The sequence below is a fragment of the Linepithema humile genome, chromosome 4 (genome assembly GCF_040581485.1).
Source record: "Linepithema humile isolate Giens D197 chromosome 4, Lhum_UNIL_v1.0, whole genome shotgun sequence".
Classification (NCBI taxonomy): Eukaryota; Metazoa; Arthropoda; class Insecta; order Hymenoptera; family Formicidae; genus Linepithema; species Linepithema humile.
Window position 1 is genome coordinate 13814883 of NC_090131.1, and position 15111 is coordinate 13829993.

General features: G+C 24.5%; 1 protein-coding gene across 1 annotated transcript; it reads left to right on the top strand.

Moving 5' to 3' along the window:
- Nucleotides 1-12544: 12544 nt before the first annotated feature.
- On the top strand, nucleotides 12545-14693 carry LOC136999546 (uncharacterized). Its single transcript, XM_067353886.1, has 4 exons — nucleotides 12545-12661; nucleotides 12971-13148; nucleotides 13284-14558; nucleotides 14680-14693. The coding sequence occupies exons 1-4, from the start codon at nucleotides 12545-12547 to the stop codon at nucleotides 14691-14693; spliced, it is 1584 nt and encodes a 527-aa protein (XP_067209987.1).
- The last annotated feature ends 418 nt before the right edge of the window (nucleotides 14694-15111 follow it).

The window sequence follows — 15111 nt, forward strand, 5'->3', positions numbered from 1 at the left end:
TTCTGTCTCCAAGATAGTGATTTAAAGTTTGATTGTCACTCATAATTTACTTATTTATATTAATTTTTCAAGTAATTACCAAAATTAATATTTTTATTTAATTACAAAGCCGAGAATTTAATGTTTAATAACTTTTGTAATTTTTCAATAAATTAGTACTTCAAAATTTCAAGGCTATAAATGAATGATAAAGATAAACTTTCAAATTTAATGAAAAAGTATCATGATAATAAGTATTTATCACAAAACGATGAAAGTAAATTACAATATTTTTATTGTTGTAGGATATGCAAAAAATGCGGAAAATTAAAAAAGAAAAATATCATTTATACATATAATGATTATATATATAAATACAATTTATAAGAAATTAATATTATTAAAGTCTTTGTACTTTTTTCAAAAAACAAGTACTTTACAATCCTTGAGATTATTAGATGCCACTGTAATTACGTTATATATATATTGTCGTGTACTTCACATGTCATATTATAATTGTAGAAGTAATAGTATAATTCACTTTCCAACTTTATGAAATATTTCATTAATTTTTCATCTTCTTTAATATTGAACTGTAGAATATCACACACGTTATTAATGTTTAAATGATATATTACTTTATTTATAAACGTGAAATGATCTATGTAAAAAATTGATGCAAAACACCTCCTGATATCCTTAATAGTATTAAAAGATAAATAAATAAAGTTATATTGATTATCAAATAATAATATACAATCTTTAAATTCAAAGTCTAGATCTTCAAAACTTTCAAATTTTAAATATAAATTTTTGTTCTTACATTCTTTTTTATAATTTTTTATAATATTTTCTTTATGAATATCATCTAAACAATTCCTATCATATAAATTTATACTATATTTTTTTGAAATTATCTTATTTAATAATTTATAATTAAATTTTTTATCTTTTTGTGATAAACAAATTGTTTTACTATTTAATTTAATCTTGTTTATTACGAATATATAATTCGATTTTATAGAAAAAGACTTTAAATTAAATATTTGATTTTCACACGAAAATATTGAATGATAAATTTTTTTTTCAAATATAATTCGTGATATTTTGCTTATTAATATAGTACAGAGATTCATGTTCCTGTATTCTTTCTTAATACATAAATGATTAATTATATATGATTTACCGATATTAAGATTACACAATTTACCAGTTATAATTCCAATTATATTATTATTATGTTTTAATTTTAGTACTAAGTTATGTTCTGACTTAAGAAAATTCATAAAATATATCTCGTCATACAATATAGGATAGTTGTATTTCATAAATAAATAAATACATACATAATCATTAATAGATGCTAATTCAACTATAAAATTTTTATTATCTGTTTTAATTAAAGGATCATTTGTATCTATAATACCATCAACATTTTCGAACTTATATTTATTCCAAAAATGTGATTTCTTCATTATTTATAAGTTATCAACATTATAAATCAATTCTCCATTTCTAACGAACAAATCCAAAATACCATTAGTTTCTTTAGCCTTACAAACTAAATTCATATCTTTGTCATATATATACTTTGATTCAGAATCAAAATATCCGTCTTCAATAATATCTGAAATAACGTACTTTATTTTGATAACTTTTTTGATCTTATATGTTTTAGATTCATTTACATATTCTATTTTATTATTTTTTATAGTATCGAAAATATATTCTTTGTTTATAGGTTCTAATGTATTGTACTTGTTATAAATAAATTCAATTGACGACTCTTTGAGAAGAGAGTACAATTGAGTTATTCTATTTAATTTTCTTTTTATAAGTTGAAACATTTCGTTATCAGAAGATTTTTCATTTTTTGTAAATGCTAATATTATATGAACATTTACATACTTTCTATCTATATTATAATGAGATCCATATCTCAATAATCTTCCTATAATTTGTCTTAATTGAGATTCTGACCACGGTATATCCAAAACAACAAGATCATTAACACATGTAAAAGACACTCCTTCACTACCAGCATTAGTAAAAATACAACATTTTACGTATTTTCCACTGTCGTTATTAATGTGATTAAACTCTGATAAGTTTCTTTCCTTAATATTTGATAATTTGGAATATTCTATAAAACTAATTTTAAATAATTTTAAATATTCCTTAAGTGTGTGTGTGTGTGTGTGGATATTCCTTCGTAACTTACGAATGGTTCATATATTAAACATTTACCTTTTGACTTTAATATAAGTCTACATGCTTCTATGTATTTACATGAATATTGTTTTAGTTTATGAAAATTTTCATCGTTTATATTGTCATCATCATTATTTATAAATTTCTGGATAATTTTATCATCAAAACTCATATTTTCTATACTGCGTCTAAAAGAAGAAAATTTTGATTTTATAAAGTTATTAAATTCCTCTTCTGTCATTTTCTCTCTGATCTTCAAACCGTCGTATACAAATGTTGAAACCATTCTCCTTATAGGTTTCAATTTATACAAATCTTTGTTCAAGGACTCATATTTTTCTGCCTCGTTGTAAAATGATTCTTGATAATCTGTCATTAGTATTTTGTATATGTGAATGCGTTTAGATGCAAAATTATCATTTTCAATTGTATTTGTTAACGAATCGTTTTCAACTTTTTGGTACGAAACTATTGAAAGTAGTCCGTTCTTCAACCTATTTCTGTTAACTAACTTTTCGTCATCAAAATATCTTTCGTCAAAATTTACACAATATTTTTTCTAAGCAAATTTACAAGAATATTAAACTCTTTTATATCGTTTACAACCGGAGTTGCAGACATTAGAAGTAGTTTATTGTATTTTTCATTACAAACATTACTTATAAGTCTGTATAATCTGTTTATTTTTCTCTCTTTGTTGTCGTAATCCTTTTCTTTATTTCGTAGTATGAAATTGTGCGCTTCGTCAATTATAATTAATACTCTGTCTCTTTTGTTCTTATAATTTTCTAATTTTCCTTTAAATTTTAAAAAAACGTTATTATCATCATAATGTAGTATCTCAACTTTCTTATTACAATAATCAGATACTCCTTCCTCCCAAATTTTGTGTAAACTAGCTTTTACAAATATAAATATTCTCCACGAAGGATATATGTATGTGATATTCTTAATTATATATAATCCTAATAAAGTTTTTCCAAATCCAGTGTCCCAAAATACAAGTAAACTAGATAGTGTCTTCAATCCTATGAAAACTCTAGACGTAAAAGATTGATATTCTGTCAGTATTTTATCTTTCATATTAATGTCTAGACTTTTTGTGTTTTCTATTGCATAATTAATGTGTTGAGCAACTATCTTTTCCAATTCACCCATTTAATGATATTAATATTTGATATAAATGCTATTTCTAAATATTTTCAATATTATTTTTACATGTATATCTATAATATTCATTATACTTAGTGTATATCCACTAAGTATTTATGAACTTGTAGTAAGATCTGTTGTTATGAATATGGATAATAAGATAAAAAAAAATATAATCTACCCATTGTCAAAAAATTTACAGTTTTTAGTAGTAATGATAATATACATAGTTCTGATGGTATAATGGATATTGTAGGTGATAATGTTATATTTACAATAAACGGGACTAGAATAGAGTTAGATATTGTTAAAGAATATGATAAAATTGTACCTATGATATACAGTAAATGAATGACATCAATCTAATTTGTTATCATATAAATGGATAAGTACTCTAGTGCTATATCTGATAATGTAAAAAAATCATCAAATTTTTTACGCGAAAACACAAGATGGATTACATTAGGAATTATTATTTTAGCTATATTTATAACACTCATAATGGCAATATGCGATAAATATGTTGAAAATGGAGATAATTATCTCTTAGGAGCCACATACTTTGATATATTATCAGTAATATTATGTATGTTCTTGTTCGTTAATTTATGCATAGGATACGGATCTGTAAAAATGTAGAAGCTTATTATTTATATAAATAATATGAATGAAAATTTTTTTATTTCAATAACTTCTGTAGTAATCATAGTCATAATTATTATAATATTTCTTTTTAATTATAATGAACATCTTATTATAAAAGAAACTAGAAAGGAAATAGATAAATTTAACGACGAATATTTTAAGGATTTAAGACAAAAAGAGACACAAATATTTGACTTTAAAGTTGAAGATATAGAAGAATTGGAAGATTTGGTTAAAGATTTAAATGAATTATCTCTAGATTTAACATCTCAAATAACACAAGTGTCAAATAAAATAAATGATGTAGAAAAAAAAGTTAATGATATAGAAATTAAAATAAATGAAAAGAATGACGATATTAATGTGCTTAAAAGAAAAATTTTAGAGGAAAAATAAGCTTTTGTAATTATTCATTTATATAAATGAGCATTTTACTAATTGTATCTATTGTTGTGCTAATAACAGTGATTTTATTCTTGTATATCAAGATTACATCAAGGGATATTATAAATGTTCAAGATAATTTTGTTCATACAAAAGAATTTTTCAAAGAAAATCCCAAACTTTACGAAAAGTACATTAGTGACTGCAGCAAGGAGTCAGATATGGATGATAAACTAGATAGTTTAAAGAAAGAGATTAATATAAATATTGTAAAAGAGATAAAAGATATTAATGAAAAAATCAATAGTATGAAAGAAGAAATTCTATCATCTGTAAATAAGATTGTGAAAGAAGAAATTATTTTAAGAGAGACTAGTTAAATATTAACTTATTTAATATATATAAATGGAAGAAAAAATAGACAAACAATCATTGGCCATTAAGAGATTGAACGTTATAGCAGAGATGCCTGCTTTTCGTGAAAAAATGAACTTCACAAAAAGAGGAAACAAAGGATTTGGAAAAGAAATAAAATGGGGACATGTTAAAGGTACAGACAAATATTTTTCGTACTACGAGGACAAAACTATTTCCGGTACTAAATATATAATCACTAGCGATCTAATACAGCATCCAAATTCAGAAAATAACGGAGGATTAAAAGTTTCAAAAAAATCAGATGTACTAGACGGAATAGATGGAGTTGAAGACATCGATAGCTGGGGAGGAAAAAGGAATACAAAAAAAAAGTAAACAATTACTTCATAGTTAGTCTCTGTAGAATTCTGAAACCTATATATATAATTATATCCATCCCAGGTCTATTAGGATTTCCTACCTTATCATCTATATAATTAACTGTCGATTTAAATTTTGTTCTAAATTTATTTGTCTCTTTAAGGAACTCGTCGTTTGTAAATCCATTAAGACTTTCTATCTTAAATACTTTTACAGCTATAAACTCTAACAAGTTTATCGATCCTATTATTAATATGGTTGTAAGATCAGATGATTCGCTTTCTGAGATTTTGTTGTATATATTATTAATATCAGAATTTGATAGATCATCCAAATCACACATTTCCATATTAAGATTATTGTTCTTGCAGAAATATACAATATCTCTTTTCTTTCTTATAACTTCAGAAATACTTTGATTTTCTAAAAGTTCTGTTAATTTATTCAGTTTATCGCTTTTATACTTACGTTGAATCTTAATATAAGCTTCTGGATCGACATTTTGTTCTATCTTTGGAGTATTTTTGTATTCGATCATTTGAACATTTTTTTCAATTACTTTATCAACTATATCTTCATCGTACAACCTACTTATCTCATCTATGTCTTCCAATACACTAAAATCTAACGTACAATCCTTTCCTTCATTTTTATAATCTAAAATTATATTATCTATTATATCATCATCGGCTATATTATCATCAGTTATACTATCATCGATTATATTATCAAGAACCTTATTGTTTTCAGTACCATGTTCCGTATTTATCTCACATATATCAAATAAGTCTTTGACTCGTAAGATATTCTTTTCTTCAAGTCCGAATAAAAAATAAAAATTGAAAAATAAATTTCTTATCACATCTCTTCCAATTAATCGATCTTCGTTATTGTCTGAAGAATTTTCAATACAATTCTTTACATATTCATAATCAAGAGATCCGTAAACCACATCATATTTATTCAATTTGAATGGATTTTCATCTCTTTTGAAATCATGAGCTTTCAATAAAGTCTTATTATCTATAGAATCAGAATTGATATAACTATCTTTGTCCAACATATTGATATATAAATTATTTATTTAGTATTTTTTTCTTTACTAAATGGGTAAACTAGAAAAAATAAAACTAGATTTTATATGTGATAAAATAAATTTATTATCGTATAATTATAAAAGGAACGAACTTGATGAAATAGAAAAGTTATTAAAGTTAAATGAAAACAATTGTCATCTAGAGGATAACAAAGATGACGTAGGATTAGCTAACTTAGTATCTAACACACTATCATTTTATGTTAAAAATATATTTCCGTACAAAATTAAATTAGGAGGAGGAATAAAGTTAAATCCAGACTTATCTATAATAAATCCTTACAAAAAACATGATGATAACTACACACTGTTGGATGAAAATACAAATAATTTTTTAAAGTTTGTAAGAACAACATATCCTGAATCTATATCTAGAATTGCTTGGGGAGAAAATAATTCAGACGGAAAATGTTTAAAAGATCTTTTTCCAGAGATCATTCCAAATTTCAATTTTTTCGATAGTAAGAAAACATCTATTCTTGATATGATATCTGATAACTATTATTTAGCACCTGTAAACATAGAAGTTTTAAAAAATATCACGTCATATATTACTGATCCAAAATTTAATAATATAAAGGAAAATCCTGATTTTTATTTATTTTCTCTTTTCATAAAAAATATATTTAACAAACACGAAAACGAAATTGGAAATACAGAATATGAAAATTTTTTAAAAAATGATGTTAATAATTGTGTTAATATTACCACGTCAGACAATGATAAATATTTATTGAGAGAAGTGTTGTCAAAACATTTCAATAATTTGAATGTTAATGACGATATTATAAATTTAATTAGGAATAATAGATCAAATATTAAATACGAAAGTTATAAAAATATTGACGATAGGAATATAAGTGAAATGTTTGAATATATAGATCCGTTAAGATTTTTATACAGTATGGAAATAGAAGGAGACGATATTGGAAAAGCATCAACTTTAAATCAGACTACAATGAAGTATTCTGACTATAAAAAATTAGATATATTTACTAGATATTTTTTAGAAAATGTAAATTATGTATTTGCTATTTTTAATCATAAAGGCTCTACGTACACATATCCTCTTTCTGATATACTTGATAGGATAGGCGATGAAAATGATATTAAACTAATATCTATAATTCCAATTCCATTCGATGATAAAATTACAATGTTTGATTTCTTTAAAAATTTAAAATACAAATATGATGACAAGATCGAAAAGCCTGTTGAGATAAAGTGCGGTACAAAAAACAACTTTGGTCTTGATAAGAAAGGTTCTATAAAATTTATAGAAAATGCAAAACTTTCAAAATCTCCTTACCAAATACTAAATATATATCTATATTTATTCGATGATTATCAAAATGTAAATAACGACGAAATATTCAGCAATAATGTTGAAAAACAAAGATTTATAGAATTTATACTTAGAAAACTTGGATTTAAAGTTAAATCTACTAAAATGATAAGATGTAACAAGGAAGTAGTCAAATTGGATGTCAGTCCACTGCCAAATGTAACTTGCTTTAAAAACATTTTATCTACAAAAAAAAATGTTCCAGATATTAACAATAGTATAAAAAAATTGGGTCCTTTGATAAATTTTATTAATAGTTTTTTTACTATAGAAGAAGAAAAAGGAGGAAATAAAACTTGCGAAGAATTACATTTTAACGAAAGTCATGATCCAATATCATTATATAATGATCTGAATCATAAAGATATCAATAATTTTATAAATGATGATGATTTAGGAAAATATAATTTTTTTGCATCTGAAGATATTGATTTTTATAAAGGTCTAAAATACCTCAATGAATCAGATAATATTAATATAGATACTATATCTGATATAGTTCCACTAAATATATATTACAAGAAGAAATTTACAAATAAACTGAATGAAAAAATAAAAAACAACGGAGGAAAAAAAGTGTACGAGACTTTATCTGATTTCCTGAAATACATTGATGATAATCCAAAAGGAGGGTTGAAAGACGTATATGATAATGTTGGAGAACTATTAACAGAATTGACGGAAACACAAGATATTGATCAACAAAATATGATAAGAAATATTATTAGTAGTATCCTAACTAGCGACTCGTTAAATGTTTGCGATATTAATATTCTTAAGAAAAAGTTATTAATGTTAGATAGCATTACGAACGATAGAGATGAAAAAGAACTTAATAGATTAATGTATGATATATCCAGTCTTTCAAATAAAATTCATTCTTTAAAACAAAAAGACATCACTGTCGAAGGTTTTGACGACGATATTTCAGATGTTATAGAAAAAATATATTTTCATACTTTGTCGTTGTACCAGCATTTAAATCTAATAGACGTAATTAGAAATTTTTTAACAATTACTTCCAAATTACGGTATATCCATAGTTGAAAAAAAAGTTACTAGAGAAAATATAAAGGATATTGATATAACATTTTTACAAAAATCTCTGTATAAAAAAAATAAACTATTGAAAAAAAGATTCGAAGACTTGAAAAGGAATTTGGGACTTAAAGGTGAAACTTCAACTAAAACACTTATAGATGATATTTATGAACCATTAATACAACTCGACTAATCTTTACAAAAAGGATATCTTATTATATCTCCTTTTAAATTTCTTGCTTCAGATCTTGTTCCGTCTGCTTTGAATATTGTTGCAACTCCATTTAAACATTCAATTTTAGAAGTAAACAAATCTTCAATTTTTTTTGTATATTCTATTTTATATTTTTTTTCCTTATCTGTTTCATCTATTTTATTGAATATTAATTTGTATATATATATATTACTTCTATATGAAAAAAGAAATATAATATTAAAATTATAAATCCAAAAAGAATTAGATTTAATAATAATATTAATACAGAATCTGAACCGATAATACTATAAAGTTCATAAAAGATAAATGTAGGATTGAAATTTATTGTTTTTTCGTTATCTACAGATTTGATAGCCATTTAATCTAAAATTTTTTTAAACTATAATTTAATAATTTTCGTCTCCTATGATATAATTTAATATATTTTTAGACATTCTATTATAAATGGTTTTCGGTTTTCTTATTAATTGATCTTTATTAACATTCATTATTATGTGAGCATTCTGAGACAGCTGTATAACTTCACACAGATCATCGAAATGACTTAATATTATAACACTTATAACATTATCCCTTACTTTTAAACACGCACATTCTCCTGGAATAAAAGACATTAGTCTTTGTTCTTCTATTATAGGAGGAATTTTTGATAAAATATAAAAGAAAGAGATATAATTCTTGATTGTGTACAGGAACATTTTAATAAAACTATTATTTTCATGTAGAGTATAATCACTATCTGATACTTTACTTATATAAACATCTTCAGATACATTCGTCTGTATTACAAAATTTGTATTTTCAGATAATATTACAAGTCTTGTTACAGTAAATTCAAAAAAAATATCCTTTACCTTAAAAATAATTTTAGTTCTCGGAATATTATATATATTGAAAAGATAACAGTCTGAATAACAGTTGTTCAAGTACATCTGATATATTATAAAAAGTTTCTGAAACATAATTTGATCTGATATATCTTTATTTAAAATAAAGTCATTACTAGTTATTTTATAAAGATATTTTTTTAAATTTTCATAAAGTAAGATACACTTGTTACCGTCATCCATTAATTTAAAAACAATAGGAAATCCTATAGACCTATTTGTTATAACATTTGATGAAAATTTTAACCAATATTTTACTATTATATTATTCATGTAATTTTTTGTAAATATTCTTGCGTTGAACAAATCTGTGGTATAACATGAATATATGAGATTTAAATCTTCTCTGACAAGATATTTTTGACATAATTTACCTATTGCTATCCTTTCTTCGTTGTAGTTAGCAAATTTCGAAAATGGAGAAATATTTTTTTCTATTTTACTTAAGATATCAAGTTTATCAGTATATATATTTTTATAATTGTCGTCTTTTTTATAATTATCATTTTTTTTATAGCTATCTTTATTATTTACATGTTGTTCGTTATTATTTTCCATTTATTTAGAATTTTTAATCCACTTACTAAAAATCATACTACCGAAAATAAAATCCTCCAAATATGATAAATCTTTTTTTTCTAAATTTTTATTATTACATCTTATTTTTTTTACTGTACATCCAAATAAAAAATACTTTTTTAGATTATTAAATAATACACTATCTATCTTCATTAATTTCTCTTCAGTTATAAACACTATCATAGAATGTACAAAAAAATGTACATCATAAATCCAATGATCAATGTTTGCAAATTTACTATGTTCTATCTTAGTATTATTATATGAGTCAAAATTGGAAAAATCAAAATCATTCAACTTAAAAATATATCTCTCAAAAAATTCTATAGACATTCTTTTATTTTTGTACTTATAATCTATAATCAAAGGATATTCCTTATTAAATACTAATATGTTATTCATTTTCAAATCATTATGCACGAAAAATTTAAAGCATTTATTAACATTTAACACAAACAACAAAACTTGTAACGTCAACATTCTCAAATAATCTACATCTCTTTCGTATGCTTTTGATCCAAAAGATGATATATCTCCACAATTATCTAGTCTCAACCCATCTGAAGTTTCCAAAGCTAATCTTTCTATCAATACATTGGATTTTAAAATGTTGTCTTTCAACGGTTTTTTAAAATTAACTCTATAATTATCCAAAAATTTCATTAAATTATTATAGTTATTTAATAAAACTATATTAATATGATCATTAACATATTTTTTATATAAATTACTAAATACATAATATAAAACTTACTGTTGTTCTTATATTTGTTATATATATTTGATATAGAGTTGAAATCAGATATCTGCTTTTCTAATGACACAGATTGTAGCTTTGACAATTCCAAATCTTTCTCGAGTACATTCTTGCACGTTATAATCAAGAAAGAATATATAGATATTACAAGTTTTAAATTTTTACAAACTAGACCTTTTATAAGCAACTCTGGAATAGATATAAACTCGTTGTACTTACCAAGATTATTTTTTATTAATCTTTCTTTAATAGTTATAGGTATATCATACTCGTGTGTATAACTAACCTCGTTATATTCAAATATCAACTTAATACAATAATTATTATCACATCTTAAAACTATTCCATAACCACCAGAATTTATTAAATAAAGATAATTATTTAAATTGTAATAGTGCTTTATTCTTTCGTACTTATCAAAGTAAAAATCACTAAATTTATCACTGAATAAATTAGATACAGACTTATTTACATATATATCGTCAATAATTTTATTAATTATTGTAGTGATCTTCATTTTTATATCACTAAAGTTATTTTTGTTACATAATACATTGTAAATTTTATTTTTGTAATATTTTTTAATATCCATATTAAAAATTATTTAACTATTTAAATATTTATACTGTAAATAATTACAATGCCTGATTTTAACTTTACAAGAGATGAGTTTGATTTCAACGAAATGATTAAAAAAATAGATGAGATAGGATGTTTTAATTCAGTTATAATAGGAGGATCTGGTTCAGGAAAAACAGTACTGTCCAACAATATGCTGGAAAAATTTAAAGATGTATTTCACTATGTCTTTCTTTTCATAAATAACGAAAATAACGCAAAAAATTATAGTCCTTATGTACCTTTAAACCATATATTTACTAGACAACAATTAGAACAAAAATCAAAATCTAAAAACTTAATTGAGGAAAAAGCAAATGAAATCGGAGAATTTATTAGAGACAAATGTAATAAATAAAAAATTTTAATATTATCGGATGATTTGGGAAAAAGAAATAAAGACTATTACGGAGGACTCTTGCAAAATTGCAGACACTTAGGTATAAGTAATATAATTTTACTTCATGAAACAAATCACTTATTTGATTGTTCATCCGTTCATTATGTTTTTTTAACAGATATCAACGTTATAACTGAATCATTTAAAAGAAAATATGATTCAAAAAATTTAAACTCAATTGTAAGTGATATTCTGTCTAAAGAGAGATATGCTGTCATATCTTATGATAAAAGTATATATTATATAGAAAGAAACGGATTATCAACAATAATAAATACACCATTTTGCTATTACACAGATTCTCATTTAAAAAGAAAATTAAGACATTATTTCAAGAGATATTTAAAAGAATTTGAAGAAATTAATAATAAAGAATAAAATAATTTGTAATAAATGGAGTCGGATAAAGCAACAATTAAAATATGTTATAACAACAAATGTTATAATGTGTTAGAAATCTACTTCGATAGATTGTACTCGTTTTTTGGAGACGTAATGAGTAAGTCTTTAGAAATGAGAAATGTTCATCCATCAACAAACGGATGGCTTGATCCTAGCAATACAACAGATCATGGTCCAAATGTTGGCCTCATAAAATCCTTGAATGTCGGAGTAAGTGTAACGCATTATACAAGAAGTTTGCATGAAAAAATTTTTAACGAATTAGAGAAGTTTATTAAAGACGATACAAAAAAACATACTGATATTGAAAATGGAGTTATTGTCTCTATTGTTGATCACTCTGAATTTTATATAAATTCTATATGTAAGACATATGTTAAGACGTTTGTTAAGAAATTAAGAAAATTAAAGAGAGAAAATTGTTTCTCGTCTTACGATTTTGGAATCAGTGTTATACCAATGCACAAAAGAGACAAAGTTACCTCGTTGTTTTATCCTGTAGATGATATGTATTTACAGATAAGAATTACATTAGGAATAGAGAGGTTGGTACGACCTGTTATGGTAGTAGAAAAAGGATCCATAGTGTGCCAAGAATATTACAATGATATTATGAACGACAAAGAAGTGCTTAATGACTTTTACTTATTCATGCAGAAATATCCGCATGTTGTAGAATTTATTGACGTCGAACAAAGTTTGTATTCAAATATATGTCCAAGCGTAGAAAAGTTTTATTCTATGAACAATAACGATAAATTAAAAATAAATTATATAGATTTATCGTCATTATCAAAAGTAAGTCATTTAACATCTTATCTAACCGATATAGGGAGAATGGCAGGAACAAGAGTTACATTGGGAGACGCTCAACAGAAGCATACGTTATCAGGAATGTCTAGAGACAACTTCAATAAATTTGATAATACATTGAATTTATCTCTTCCGTTTGAAATTCCGTGTATAACCAACGATACTTTGCAGCTTTCAAATTTAATTCACAGAGGATTTGGAGTTCATCTAATGGTAGCTGTTATGTCATGGAAAGCTATGAATTTGGAAGATTCTATCATATTAAGCTCGAGTTGTTACAAATCGGGAAAATTAAGCGTGATTTCAACCACAAAGTATAGATCAGAAGTCCCTGTTCTAGGTTTAAATTGCCCTCTTCCTTCAAGATTGATTCATTCTCACAAGAAACTTGAAGCAACTGGGCTCCCTAGGATTGGAACTATACTTGAGAAAGATGATGCTATGCACAAACATATAGATTGTAGATTTAAAAGTGCTGAAAATTTCAACATCAAGTCAAATATATCGTTTGATGTGTCAGATGGATTATCTACAAATTATCCTGTTAGAGTAGAACGAATAAGGAAAGAAGGAAACAGTAATATAGTTATAAAATATCTCTTGAGTAGTTTCAGATATAAAGAGATAGGAGATAAAATGACAAACCAGGCAGCCCAAAAAGGTACTATAGGATGTATTATTGATAACGATATGTTGCCTCATACTATTAATGGGGTAACTCCGGATATAATTATAAACAGCGTTTCTATTATATCTAGGAAAACATTTAATTTCTACAATCAGATAAAACTTACCAGTAGTTATTCTTCGAATCCTTTCGGAGACAACGAGGGAAGTATTAAACTTATAAATTATCAACCTTTGACAAATACAGGATTAGATTCTTATCATTCTCAAATAATAAATAGATACAAGAGATATAATGATAATCTTACAGACGAGGAGTATGATGAAAAGACATCTTGTTTGGTTGATCTATACAATCCTTATACACACGAATTGATAAAATGTGATGGTGGAAATAAACATTTTATGGGTATGGAGTATTACCTATTACTCACTCAGATGGCTATTGAGAAAATAACAGTGAGAAACAGAGGAAAGAAGACAAAATTACTTCAAGCACCTAGTGGAAAAAAAAGACAAGGAGCAATAAGATTCGGAGAAATGGAGGGAGACGGAATTGCGTGCCATGGAGCTTCAGATGTATTACTGTCTTTACTATCAGATTCAGTGGAAGACAGAATTGAATCGTTTATATGTACTAGATGCGGAGATTTCGCAACTCATGAGAGTAATCCTGACTATTCTAGATGGAAGTGTACCAGATGTGAAAATTTGGGTTACTCTCCAGAATTGAATAAGTTTAATTTTACATATGCATGTAAAGTATTCTTACAATCTTTAAATTGCAGGGGAAAAATTATAATACCAAAAATTGTGAAAGAGAAAATATTGTATCCCGATTTTTTATAGTTTAAATAAAATATGAAATATAAATTATTAAATTGAACTGTTTTTAGTATGGAAGTTAATAAACATTTGCTAAATAATTTAATTGATATTTTATTAATAAAAACTAAAATTATAAAGGGATATAATGATAAACTGAGTACTATTATGTACAATAAAGATACTATTACGGATATGACTTATGAAAAAGAGAAATTGAACACGTGTTATAAAATAATTACACGTTGTAAAGATTTTGAATATATATATTATGTATTTATAGATAAAGTTACAGGCTTAAATAATTTAGAATTTGGAAAAAACGTATATCCAGAACCTATTATATTAACATCTAAGGCAAATTTGTCAAAGAAAGATACAAAAACACACGAGTT